The sequence below is a fragment of the Microtus oregoni genome, unplaced genomic scaffold (assembly GCF_018167655.1).
Source record: "Microtus oregoni isolate MIOR12 unplaced genomic scaffold, Mior012 000008F_ref0000371, whole genome shotgun sequence".
NCBI classification, from domain to species: domain Eukaryota; kingdom Metazoa; phylum Chordata; class Mammalia; order Rodentia; family Cricetidae; genus Microtus; species Microtus oregoni.
In genome coordinates, this window is record NW_024543067.1 from 16751159 (window position 1) to 16764802 (window position 13644).

At 40.4% G+C, this 13644-nt stretch overlaps 1 protein-coding gene across 4 annotated transcripts in view; it reads right to left on the bottom strand.

The window, feature by feature from the left end:
• Positions 1 to 7097: 7097 nt before the first annotated feature.
• Dpy19l4 (dpy-19 like 4) overlaps positions 7098 to 13644 on the bottom strand; it is a 51903-nt gene continuing 45356 nt past the window's right edge. For 3 of the 4 annotated variants that reach the window (XM_041657245.1, XM_041657244.1, XM_041657246.1), the window contains 2 exons: positions 11094 to 11252; positions 7098 to 9472 (listed from right to left, as the gene is read on the bottom strand). In XM_041657245.1, the coding sequence (XP_041513179.1) occupies positions 9308 to 9472; positions 11094 to 11252 (324 nt within the window). In that variant the 3' untranslated portion in view covers positions 7098 to 9307. The remainder of the gene's footprint in view (positions 9473 to 11093; positions 11253 to 13644) is intronic. The other variant, XR_005974740.1, reaches the window with a different exon arrangement.

Below are 13644 nucleotides of genomic sequence, written 5' to 3' on the forward strand. Positions count from 1 at the left end.
CCCTGGACTTAGAAGCTGGAGCCGAAGCTGGAGCTCAGTGGTAGATCACTTGCTTAGCATGTGCATGGTTCTAGGTTCAAATTCCTGTATTATCCCTTTATCACCCCCCAAAGAAAAAGAGGACCTGTTCTTGCCTACCAGCACCCACACAGTGGCTCACAACCATCTGTAACTCAAGCTCTAGAAAGCACTGTGTCCTGACTGCCTACTGCACACATGTGACAAAGACATCCACGCAGGCAAACACTCCTCACACACACAACATTTGAAAAAATAAATACGAATTTTAAGAGGAAGTGGGTCTATAAAGAGGAGAGAATGATGTAGATATGCAAAGAGAAATACAGATAAGAAACCAGGCTTAGCTCCTCCAGGAGAAGGTAATAGCCTGAAAATTTATTTAGTCTCCGCTGTGAATCCCAAATTAGTAATGTCCAGAGCAGTGGTTCCCAGCCTATGGGTCATGATCCCCTTGAGGGTTAACCGACCCTTTCACAGGGGTTGCCTAAGACCATTGAAAAACACAGACACTGACATCAGGATTCATAACAGTAGCAAAATTACATTTATGAAGTAGCAACAAAAATAATTTTATGGTTGGGGTCACTATAACTGTGTTAAGGGAACTGTGTACTGATATTTCATTTGTATTTTAATAAATAAAGCTTGCCTGAAGATCAGAATGCAAAACAACCAGCCACACTAGCCATCCATACAGGCCAGGCAGTGGGGGCATACTCCTTTAATCCCAGCAGCCACACTAGTTAGCCATGGAGACCAAGCAGTGGTGGTGCCCACCTTTAATCCCAGCACTAGAGAGGAATATAAGGAGGGATGAGACAGAAACTCTCTTTCAATCTGAAGATTTCATAAAGGTAAGAGCTCTCTATTGGCTTTTCTGATATTCAGGATGAACCTCAATGTCTGTCTCTGGGTTTTTATTATTCAAACTACAATTGGCACCCAACATTTGGGGTACAAATTCACAAAAAAAAGCCTTTTAGGTACAGGCTGGAGCTGCACATGGAGCTCCCGTCCCATCAGGCTTTCTTTTCTTTATCCCCCAAGCCTCTGAGCGAGTTTGGGATTTTCCTGTTGTAGTCTCTGTGAAACAATCTCCAGCTGCCTCCCTGATTCCAGTGAAGCACCTGGGCCCCAAATGCCACAGGACTCATCCACCCAAGACTGCCTAGTAGGCTGAGAATTATTATAAGGAGGCACGGTGAAGGCAAAATCTTCTCTGTCCTTTTCTTGTACAGGCATAGTGAAGAAACAATCTTTTAAATCAATAACTATAAGAGGCCATTCTTTTGGTAATAGAGAAGGCAGAGAAATTCAAGATTGTAGAGGGTCCATAGGTTGAATTGCTCTTAGATCTGTCACCATTCTCCACTTACCAGATTTCTTTTTAACAAACACACAGGAGAATTCCAAGGGCTGGTTGATGCTTCAATATGATGAGCATCTAGTTGCCCCTGTACTAGCTATTCTAGAGCTTGCAACTTATCTTCAGCTAGGGGCCAGTGCTTAACCCATATTGGTTTCTCAGATAGCCATTTTAAAGGTAAGGCTGTTGGTACTTCTAAAGGTTTGCTAGTTGCTTTGTGTTCTTGTACAGTCTGAATGGCTAGTGACCTTTGTGTATAGTGCCTTATAACATCCTTCCCAGAATTGAGTTTCTGGCACTGCAGGAATGTTAATCTGGGTATTCCATTGTTACAGCAGGTCATGACCCCATAAATTCACTGCAATATTAGCCACATACAGCCTCAGCCTTTCTTTCTGTCCTTCTGGTCCTATGCATTCAACCCATCTTGTGCTTTGCTTCACTTGAGATAGGGTTCCAATTCCTAGTAATTGAACATCTCCCTCTTGAAGAGGCCAATTTGGATGCCAAGATTCTGGAGTAATGATACTCACATCCGCACCCCTGTCTATCAAACCCACAATTACAATGCCATTTTTATGCACTCTTAGCTTTGGTCTTTGATCATTTATAGAAGTCTGCCAGAATATATGCTTCATATTTCCTATTGGAACTTTTGATTCATTCTCCATGTTTATTCCATCATTCAGAACAGTATTTTAAGGCTCTGGATTTTTTAATTTTCCTGGTGAGCGATGTCCTCCACACTGACTGGGAATGACTGGACCACTCTTGACTTGGGGACCTGCGACAGGTCCCCCAAAGAGTTTCCCAATGGTATCAGGTTGCCTTATCTGTCTTTTGTTGACCTGAATTCATTGGTCCAATGCTGGACTTTGCCATACCTTCTACATATACCTGAAGGCTAAGTTCTCCTATATTTGCCATTCCCAGAGGAGATATTATTCCTAGAAATTCCTTGTCTACAATCCCTTATCAGATGTCCAATTCAACCACAATTAAAACATTTGGCATTTTGATGTCTCCTCATACCTTTGGAAATCACTTCTCCTACCCAAGATTCCATAATATAGTCAAATGTCTGATCAATGTTCATTGTATGCAGGATCCATTCATTCATTGTTGCTGATCTGACCTTTAAAGGTCCAAGTATCTTTCTGCATTCTAAGTTGGCATTTTCAAAAGCCAGAGATTCGATAAGTACTCATCTAGCATCTGGGTCTGTTACTACTATTTGTACAGTCTTAGTTAATCTTTGTAAAAAGTTACTAACAGCTTCTCTCTGGCCCTGTTTAACCCTGGTATAGGATTCAATTAATTTTCCTAGTTCTTGAATCCTGTCCCAATCATTTAAGGCTGCTTTGTGGCACAGGGACAAGATTTGTTCATCGTAAAGCACTTGATCCTGTGGGTCAGCACAAGGGCCCTCACCAAGAATTTGATCTTGGGAAGTCTCAAGTCATTTTGCTTTTCCCTGTTCTGAAATTTTAGCCTCTTCCCTGAAATAACATTTAAACATGAGTTGAGGCCCATCACTCAGGACTGCTGAAACTGAAGCCAGTCATGTGGTGTGGCTTTAATGCTAGAAGCCCATGTCTTTACCATCTCCCTCACAAATGTGGAATGCAAGCCATAAGTTATGACAGCTTGCTTAATTTCTTTTAGATCATTCATTCCTATAGGTATTCATTTACCTTCTTTGGAACCTTTTGGGCCTCTAGAACTTGGTGCTTTGTCAGAGTAGATTACAGGGTAGGAAGCTAAAATCCTGGGTAAGTCATTCTGACAGGTACTGGCAATGTTAAATCTTGTCCTTGCACCTTCTTTCCCTGCTCATCTGCTCCAATAATTTCCTCAATCGTTTCAAATCCTTTTACTACTGTCTCTTGTAAAGCATGAATCTCTTGACCTGTGTATATTTCTAGTGATTTCTAACCTCTGGTCCTCATTCTGCACATGTGATCCCAAGGTCTGAAGTTTCTCCTTTAAAGATAACATCTCATCCTTGGACATTATTTGGATAGTGTGCAGATTGCCTTCCTGGAGAGATACTCCATCTGCTAACCTATCATAACTCTTTAACAAATTTTGATTGTCAAATTCAACAGTATGAATTCTTTCAGATAATTAATTCCTCAGTACCTTTTGACATGGATTCAATTTTGTCTGTCAAATTAATGTTACCCTTTTCAATAGTATTAATTTTTACAGCAACTTTTGACTGTTGATGGTATTAATCCTGTCAGCTAACTGTTCATTATTAGTCTGTAAAGACTGTATCATTTCTAAAAGTGTCTCATTCTTGGCTCTGTTATCAAACCATTTTCTTAAGGAAATAATATGAAGAAAAAAACTGAGTCCCAATGTCCAATAAATGGATGTAACACAGTAACCATATAAGCCTTGCAGAATATAATCCATAGTATAAGCAAAAAAAGTCACTAAAATTCTCTATGGTAATATTGTCTGCCATTATAAAACTTTCAAGATTATTGATTAATTAATAAAGTATTTACCTTATGTTATGAGGCCTGGTAAATTATTTTAGGTGTAATAAACTTAATTGTCTAGCAGGTGTTGTGGTTGCAGAGTCGTTGACTAGTGCACAACCTGGTGCCATGAACAGCCCTGAGCCGCTTTGATTTTCTTGCCTTGTGTTGGGTAAATACTGAGAAATACACTTTGCTTGACAAATTAAAGGCAATTAAATCAATTCTGTACATGGAGCAAGAAGCCCAGAACTCACGGCCAGGGAGCACAAACCAGAAACTGCACAAGTCGCCACACGGCAGGGAACACAGTAGTGGGGGGGGGGGATGTGCGCGAGCTTGGGAAATTTCCAAGTCGCCACACACACTTAACTCCACTGCAGTGGGGATTTTATTTAAAAAAAAACCCACTTAGTAGATAAAAGCAAGCCATGTGTGTAGGGGTGGGAGATGTTCTGGGCTGTGGACCGGTTAGGTGTGGAGTTCAGATCTACGTGGGTGCCAGAGGATGGAGGAAGTTACAAGATAATCCCACACTAGTTCAGAATTATGTATAATAACGGGTTATTTATTTAGGGGAGACTTACAGATGACTGTTACAGATCACAGTCCTCTGCACTAATGGGGAACAGGAACAGAGTCTAGCAGCTGGGAATGAGAGGCAGAAGCAAGAGAGATTTACAGTATACAAGACCACGCCCAAGTGGGCTGGCATCTTAAAGGCTATTGGCTGAAGGAGTGGAAGGCACTCTCACAGCAACTGTACACTTAAAGGAGTGAGTTGTATGATGGATAATTATATCTCAACAAATTTACAACAAAGTTCAAGTATGAGTAAGAGACAGCTCAAAATCCTGAGAGGTTTTATTAAGAAGACAAAACGAGGGTAAACGAGCACGAAAGAACTTCATTATTGATAAAAGGATATTAATGCTACAAAATCTGGAATAAAGCTATTTCTAGGAAACTCTTTTAAAGTATTTGTATTTACTGACACTTTACACTTTTTTGGCAATGTAATCTAGTTGCAGGAAGAACACAGTTACTCTAAATACACACACTGTAGACGGACTCAGAGACCACCCACGCCTCTACTCGCTGTTAACAGCTGTAGGAGGCATCGGCTTAAACAGAGAAGGGTATTAGATACTGAAGGTTTATGTTATGCCATTCTTTCACAATCACAAGTAAAGCCTATTTCTCACAGATTTGCACATAGTATTCTACATGTCAAAAAGCAGAAACAATGCAATGAAACCTTTACACTAAATTCAACACATTTGGCTCCGACATGTACATTTGATTACAAAAGCAACTTTATTATTTAGAAAATAAGGTATCACATATATTCCTTTGTAACATTGCATCTAATCTTATTTAAAGCATTAAAAACTCAGTAATTTAAGTAAGAACTTGTTTGATTTTTCTTGTAATTTGCAGAGTCAAAATTCTTTTTTATTTTTTTTTTTTTTGGAAATAGGGTTTCTTTGTATAGCCTTGGCTGTCCTGGAACTCGTTCTGCAGACCAGGCTGGCCTCCAACTCACAGAGATCTGCCTGCCTCTGCCTCCTGAGTGCTGGGATTAAACGTGTGCGTCACCACCACCAGGGCAGAGCCAGAATTCTAATATATATTGAGTCTAAATGCTACTAGCAAATGACAACAATAGAGATTCTACATTTAATTTTTGGATTTTTTTTCTTTACAGAGGGGCTCATGCAACCCAGGTTGGCCTCAAACTCATTTATGTAGCTGGGGATGACTTTGAACACTTGATCCTCCTGTCTCTATCTCCCAAGTGCTGTGATCACAGGTGTGTACCACCAAACACAGCAAGACTAGAAATGTGAACAGAGGGATAAACAAAGAAAGGATATACCAATATAAATTAGAAAGTAATTATTAGCTTAAAAAATGTTCCTAAATATACAGAATTAGTAGCACATGAATATTGAAATATTCATGCATTAAAAATAAATTTACCAAAAGTTTGATTTACATAGAACTATTAAAAACTCCGCCAACTGAAAAAAAATACTACTTTTATACAAAAAGAGGCATCAAAATGTATTACCAGTTCAAAAATAAGAGGCCCCAAAGATTTCTCAAAACTAATTTAGTAACAGTTATACAAGAAATTAATAATCTATTTGAGGCATACTTTTGAGCCCAAATGGTTAACACTTCGACTTCTTCTTCTTCATTCTTTGTTGACTGAATCTGGTTGGTACAGAAGAGTCAGAATGCTGGGGCGACTGGCAATCTGGGTTATTGTGGGGAAAGGCAAGCCTGTGTGCATGTGTGTGCCGGGTTGGTGCTGAAGTACAGCACACATACACAGACTGCGACTCTGTCCGCATGATGCCCCACAGCAGGACGCAGATGCCAAGCCATCAGAAGTACTAAACTCACAGAGTCCTATCGCATCCCTTACCAGCTCAATCACTCTTTGCGGACTACTTGGCGCCAGAGAGGCTGGATGACTCAGTGAGGAAACTAGATGTTCCGGACACAGATTTGCTCACTACTGAAGTTAATGGTGACAGTGCACAGTGGGGTTAATCTTAAGGAAGTGCTCTACCGCAGGATTTCCTCCTCAGCCTTTCTCTATTTCACCAATGTACAAAAAGTTACCCATCTTTTCTTATGGGAAAGAAAGTGGCTAATATGATATGAAATATCAAACGAATTTAGAAATAAAGACGATAAGGCACTTATTTCGATGGGTTTGTTATACTAAGAGCAAACTGCTTTAGGTTTCTTTGAGAAACTCCTTCCTACCCCAACCCCACAAGCTCTGCTCCTCCGACACAGCTCCACTGCTGAACCTGACGGCTGCGAGGCACCCAGGTATTACTACTTGCAGATTTTTTCACTTGTTCAGCATTTAATATTTTCTAGTGTTGGTGACAGTTAAGATAGAAGTAAATCAATTTATTTCTCATACCTACCATTATCATTTTATTCTTCTTTTTTTTTCAGTAGTGCCAGGGACTGAACTCAGGGCCGTGTGTATGCCACCCGAACCCTCTGCCACTGGCCTACAGTCACAGCCAATAGAATCGCTACAATAAAGCTTATGTCTCTGTTTCAGTTGATTCTGAGTGAAAATTTAATTATAAACTCTTTAACTTTTTTTTTTTTTTTTTTTTTTGGTTTTTTGAGAGAGTCTCACTCTACAGCTCTGGGTGTCCGGGAACTCACTCTGTAGACCAGGATGGCCTGGAACCCAGAGATCCACCTGCCTCTGACTCCTGAGAGCTGGGGATAAAGAGTATACCACCATGCCTGGGACTAACTATAACCTTTTAATTAAAAAATTGTGTGTGTCTATTTAAGAAATATAATGACAGGAGCAAAGCAAATTATTATTTCAGGGAAATAAAACCAGCAACTAAAACACCACACATGTTACCATGTCAGTAAAAATTCAATTGACTATTTCATATCACAAGGGAAACAGGGTTTGTACTTTACAGTATGTAAGCTGCTTCTGCGTGTTTTTGTTTTGCTTTGTTGTTGTTGTTGGTTGGTTGGTTGGTTTTTCAAGGCAGGGTTTTGCTGTAGCTTTGGAGCCTGTCCTAGAACTAGCTATTGTAGACCAGGCTGGCCTCGAACTCACAGAGGGCCTGCCTCTGCCTCCCGAGTGCTGGTTAAAGGCGTGTGCCACCAGCGCCCGGCTTCTGCATGATTTGATCCTAAGTAAGACCAAATGGCTACTCACTGTGAACTTGAGCACTGGTCATTTTTCACAAAGCCTGATGCTAACCGCTACTGACTCCCAAGGTGCTCAGAGTCAGCCTGAGACGCTAGACAGAGGTATGAAAACGTCAGTTAGGCTCCACAACGGTAAAGCATCTTAAAGTGACTCTAAGTGCACACACCTGAAAAAGAAAAGTAATTCTGTACATATCTGTTACAGAAAGAAAAGAGATTATTTAGAGTTCTGAAAACGTAACTTCACAGCACGCGAACAATAAGGTAGAGAACTCAACAACTGTCTAAATTCAGTCAAACCGTTTCTCTACGGGCTTCACCCATCCTCAATCTCTTTAAAAGGCCAAATTAATTTGCAATTTCTTTCTTTTCTTTTTCCTCCCTGAAACAGGGTTCCACTCTGTATCTCTGGCTGCCTCTGTTTCCCAAATGCTGGGATTAATGGTGCAAGTCACTGCCCTGGCTTAGAATTTCTTCTAATGATAAAAAAGTGCAAATACACAACGGAATATAGCATTTATACTGTGAAATGGTGAAAACTTTATTTAACCCTTACTTTGCTCTTACTGTTAAACATATAATGTTTCATAAATAACATCACCTCATTGGCTATACTTTATAACCAATACACCTATATGCAGGTGTGTTTACAAGTGTCTGCAACACCTCCAGAAAACGGTGCCCACGGCAGTGTGCATATCATTACTGTGACAGTCTTCATTATTTTTATTTAATACGTCCATAGAGAACATGATTAGATTGTATACTCCACATCCACAAAAACCTAAAATTCTTTGAAATGTCCATACATATGTATGTATATGTGTGTACATATGTGTCCATACACACACACATAAATATATAAACAAACAAAAGTTGTTGTTTTAGCATGATTAAATTGTTAGGCATTTAATGGGCATAAGTGAGAAAGGCAATCACTTAATAGTCATGAAATAATCAAAGTACTAATTCATCCTATGTGTTGCTAAGAATATGCTAGGTCACTCAAGCAGCAGATGACAGGAACAATATCATAAAAAGAATCACTTTCCTTTATGTTATTTCCCTTCTAATTTAAATGTCACATATTTTTAACTAACATTAAATTTATTTTATTTATTTTTTTTTTTTTTGGTTTTTCGAGACAGGGTTTCTCTGTGGTTTTGGAGCTGTCCTGGAACTAGCTCTTGTAGACCAGGCTGGTCTCAAACTCACAGGCCTGCCTCTGCCTCCCAAGTGCTGGGATTAAAGGCGTGCGCCACCACCGCCCGGCCTTAAATTATTTTTAATTGTAAAAAATTCACAACTGTTACAAACTTGCTTTGTGAATTTCCTCTTCTACTATAGAATTAAATCACCCTAAGTACTTATTAAAAATTATGCTTTTGAAGTAAACACTGACCTTGAAAAATATCCAAATTAAAGATCAATATTATGATAGATAAGATTCACGAGGAGATGATGCGACAGGAAATCTTTAAATCATGTATTAAGGAAGAAAGCTGTCAGGAAGATTGCTGTGCTGGATCTGACATTTACTTAGACAGCGACATCTGATCTACTTCCAACAAAACGGTAAACCCAGGAATCAGCAGCAGGCGTGGGAGGAGCAGCAGCAGTTCAGACATCCACACCACCTGCAGGACACCGTGCAGGTCCAGAACCCTGCATGTGACTTCAAGTAGCAGTCTCTGAAGCGAAGGCTCTGCTATTCTCAAGACTGGAAGGAGATCACAGTGTTGACTTTATACACGAAGTAGGACCTGTTCCAGTACACACGAGTAAAGTAGTTCACATACGGAGAATAGTTAATCTTGACCTCGTGACAAAACCGTCCATACTTTGAAAAGGTTAATTTGTTGTCTTCTTCACAAAGCACCTATCAAAAAATAATAAACAATATAAAAAACTTACTAAATTTATGAGGAATATAATCCTTGTACTAGTATATGTATATGAAAATTACCTGCTAAACATGATTATAAAATACCTCATGCTGTTTAGCAAATTTAAGCCTTTTCCTATGTCCTCATGACCACTGAATTCCTGAACTCTGACTGAGAAATAAGCATAAAATATTTGCAGTTTGTAAAGGATTTAATACTAAAATTTAGCTGACATTGTTTCTATCACCTGTCACTAGTGCTCTGAAGAACTCACTTACACAGCTTCTAAGGATGAAAAATCAACATACCATCTCCGGCCTATGCAGTCACCTAGTAAGCAAGCACACATGTGACACTGCCTAGTGTTTGGCTTTTACATTCCCATCTACAGTGCTCACCACCACAGCACAACTAAACCTAAGTTCTGTGGGTTTTCCATTACATCCGTGTGTGGTGTGTGTGTGTGTGTGTGTGTGTGTGTGTGTGTGTGAGAGAGAGAGAGAGAGAGACAGACAGACAGACAGGGGAACACAACTTTTAGAAGTGCTAGGGATGAACTCAGGTTGTCAGGCTTGGAAACACAAACCTTAACCCACTAAGCCAGCCTGCTGCCCCATGCCTGCTCGTGTCTATAATATTGTACACCTATTCCAGACACCAGACAACCAATGCCAATAGTAAAGAAGCTCAAGCCCACATCTGGCAACACATGAAAGAAATAATAAAGAAGTGGGCCCCAAAATAACATAAAGGCAACTTGATATGCCATTCTTTATTGATACCTATGGGAAGCCTGCCCCTTTCTGAACAGAAAACAGAGGAGTGGATTGGGGAGGGGGGGGTGGAACTGCAGTCGGGATGTAAAATAAAATTTGAAAAAAAAAATCTATCACCAATAAACCAAAATCACTTTATCAAGCACCCCTGATAATATTCAAAATACACACATAAGTTTACAATGCAAGCTTACTGGGTCATGAAGACATGAAAATGGGAAATACGTTAAGATTTATTTTTATTCCATGTGTGTACTTGGTCTGAGGATACTGACTGGATGCATGAAGGGCATGTGCCCCACGCACACGAGCCCCATGTGTGCCCTGCACGCATGCAGTGTGCTCAGAGGACAGAATAGGGCATCAGACATCTCAGACTGAGTTACAGGAGGTTGTGAGCAGCTATGTGAGGCCTGAGACCTGAACCTAGGTCCTCTGATGAGGGCAAGAGGGACTCGAAATGCTGAGCCACCTCTCCAATGCTGAAAGACGGCAATGTGAGAATAAGTTCTTCACCTACAAACTCGTCTTGCCTTATTAAGACAAACATGATTATTTCAGAAGGGGAAAGAAAGAAATCCTGGCTATAGCCTAGACAGAATTTGTCCTACAACTCAGAGTGATCTATTCATCTTTTCCTCAAGTCCTGCAGGAGTAAAAGCATCTACTCCTGTCGGTACTGGTTATTGGACTTGCAGACTCCCCTGCGGCCTCCTTGGATACTAGGTAGCAGTGTGAGGGTTACTTGCTGCAGCAGCGAAAATTCATGTAGGAAGATTATAAGGCCACGTCAAGTCATTTTTCAAAGAAACAATCAGCTTTTCAAATGGTTACTTACATGTCCATTTGCAACATCTAATAAATCTTTAACCCTGCAGCCCCTCATGGTTCCCATCTCATTGCAGATGGCATCTTCTACAATTAGGTAGTTAGCTTTGTAAGATGTTAGTATCTTATAAATGTCCTCAGCAGATCGCTTTGAATAGATCTGGTAAATCTGAAAGGAAATAATTAAGACAAATTTTAAAAGACACTGAAAGCACCTGTTAATTAAAATTGCACAGCTTTAATAAGACACAGGGATATGAGAGCTGGTTCAGCAGCAAAGCGCATGACCTGCTCCTGCAGATGGCCAGTATCTAGTCAGGTAGCTCACAATGGCTGTAACTCCCTCTGCAGGGCGCATGATGTCCTCTTTAGGACCCCTCAGATGGCGGTGCTCACATGCACATGCCCCCACCCGCTATACACCTCATTCTGGGGACAGTGCAGGGGCTATCCTACCCAGTGAAGGGTGCTTACCAGCACCTCTGGTCTGCACCTGCTCCATTCTCACAGAATTCTATCCCTAGTGATGCAACCAAATACGTCTCTAGACAGTCCTCTCCAGGCAGTCTTCCTGAACTGACAATGTGTAAGAAATCATACAAAGATGAGTCTTGCATTATAGGCTAGAGATGTTGTCTTACTAGAAACCCTGTTTCATCTGCACTATTGTGATTAGATAAAATCATCCAGTAACTACTACTGACTAAACACCATAAAGGAAGGCAAACTCTGAAAAAACAAAATAAAACAAAATATGATTACTATTCTAAGAGCCGAGTTCCATAAAACATAAAACAAAATATTTATAACTGATTCTGAAACACCATACTGGGGAAAAGTCCTATCAAAAGAAGACAAAGAAGCTGGGCATTGTGGTAGCCTGGGCTACACAGTGAGATTTCTGTCTCAAAAACAAAAAGCTAGAGTTGATGGTTTCTTAGGAATTCTGTCCATATTCTACCCAACACCACCCTTTCTCTGAAGCACAGCAAACATCAACCAGACCACTTGTAGGTTCACCTCCCTCTGTCCTTCCTGCCTGGGTCCCTCTGTTCTCTGGTTGCTATAATTAACTTCCCCTTTGTCCCTTTTCTAAACTTTTTTTTCTTGGCTGAATGACACAAAATTTCACTTATATAGTCCAGGCTGGCCTTGAACTTACTGCAGTCCTTGCCTCTGTTTCCCAAAAGCTAGGATTAGAGATATAAGGAGCCACCTGTCAATAGTCAACTCTAAACACAGGTTTCTCAACTGCCTCAAGGGCAACCAAAATTCCTCCACACGCTCACAGAACCTGCCTCACTTTCTAGTTGGTACAAAGAAGTCTCAGCACACAATCACACATATTCCATTTCCAAACAAGCATCTCACTAGTCTTCAATGACCGAATGTGTAATGAATTCTTAGGTTTTGTAGGCAAACTAATTCCTCCTGCCTCTAAACTCTTTGTAATGGACATATATGTACACGCATGCACAGACAATCACAACCTAACAGTACATTCTCAGCACAGTGGAACATTCTCATAAGCTCAGTACTTGCAGGTGTGGATGCAAGAGAATCACGAGTTCAAGGTTAACCTTGACTACATGTACAACTTGAGACCCTCTTTCTAAATACAAAAAAACAAAAATAGGCCTTTTGAAGTTTTACTGTTTTGGTAATTTAATTCTCCTCAGTAGGACGATCCATAACTATTATTTTTTAAAATATTTTTTAAATTATTTTTTATTTTTTTATATGGATGCTTTGCCTGCATGTATGTCTGTGCTCCATGAGTGTACCTGATGCCTATGAAGACCAAAAGAGGACACTGAGTCCCCTGGAACTGGAGTTATAGACAGTGTGAGCTGCTATGTGGGTGCTGGGAATTGAGCCCCAGGTTCTCAGGAAGAGCAGTCAGTGCTCTTAACCACTAAGCCATCTATCTCTCCAGCCCCCAAATTTATCATTTAAATCATATGACTCAAAAAAAGACATTTTCTAAACCACATTCTGATGTTATACAGAATTATTTATAAAAGCCCACACCAATAAAATAAAGCGGAAGGAACCCCACAGGTAAGGTAGTTGGCTGGCTGACTGACTTTTGCAGTGCTGAGGATTGAACCCAAAGACTTAGGAATGCCTGGCAAACAGCACCATTGAGTTACATTTTCTTTTTCCCAAAGCAATTGCTTCTTTCCTAGTTTGATCTTGAAATTGCCTCCATCTTCCAAATATCTTGCATTATAAGGATGCTAACATGTCTGGATAAATCAAAACAGTACATATGTGTTCATGAAGGGCAGGGCAGGAGCATACACCAATCTCTTGCCAATTTTTTTTTTTGGTTTCTATTTTTGTTTTTTTTGAGAGTTTCTCTGTGTGGCGGCCCTAGCTGTCCTGGAGCTTTGCTCTGCAGACCAGGCTGGCCTTGAACTCACAGAGATCCCTACACCTCTGCCTCCTGAGTGCTGGGATTAAAGCTGTGCACCACCACCGCCCACCCTCAATGCCCCCTCCCCAGCACTCCACCTTATTTTGAGACAGGCTCTCATTCAATCTGGACGTCCCTGACT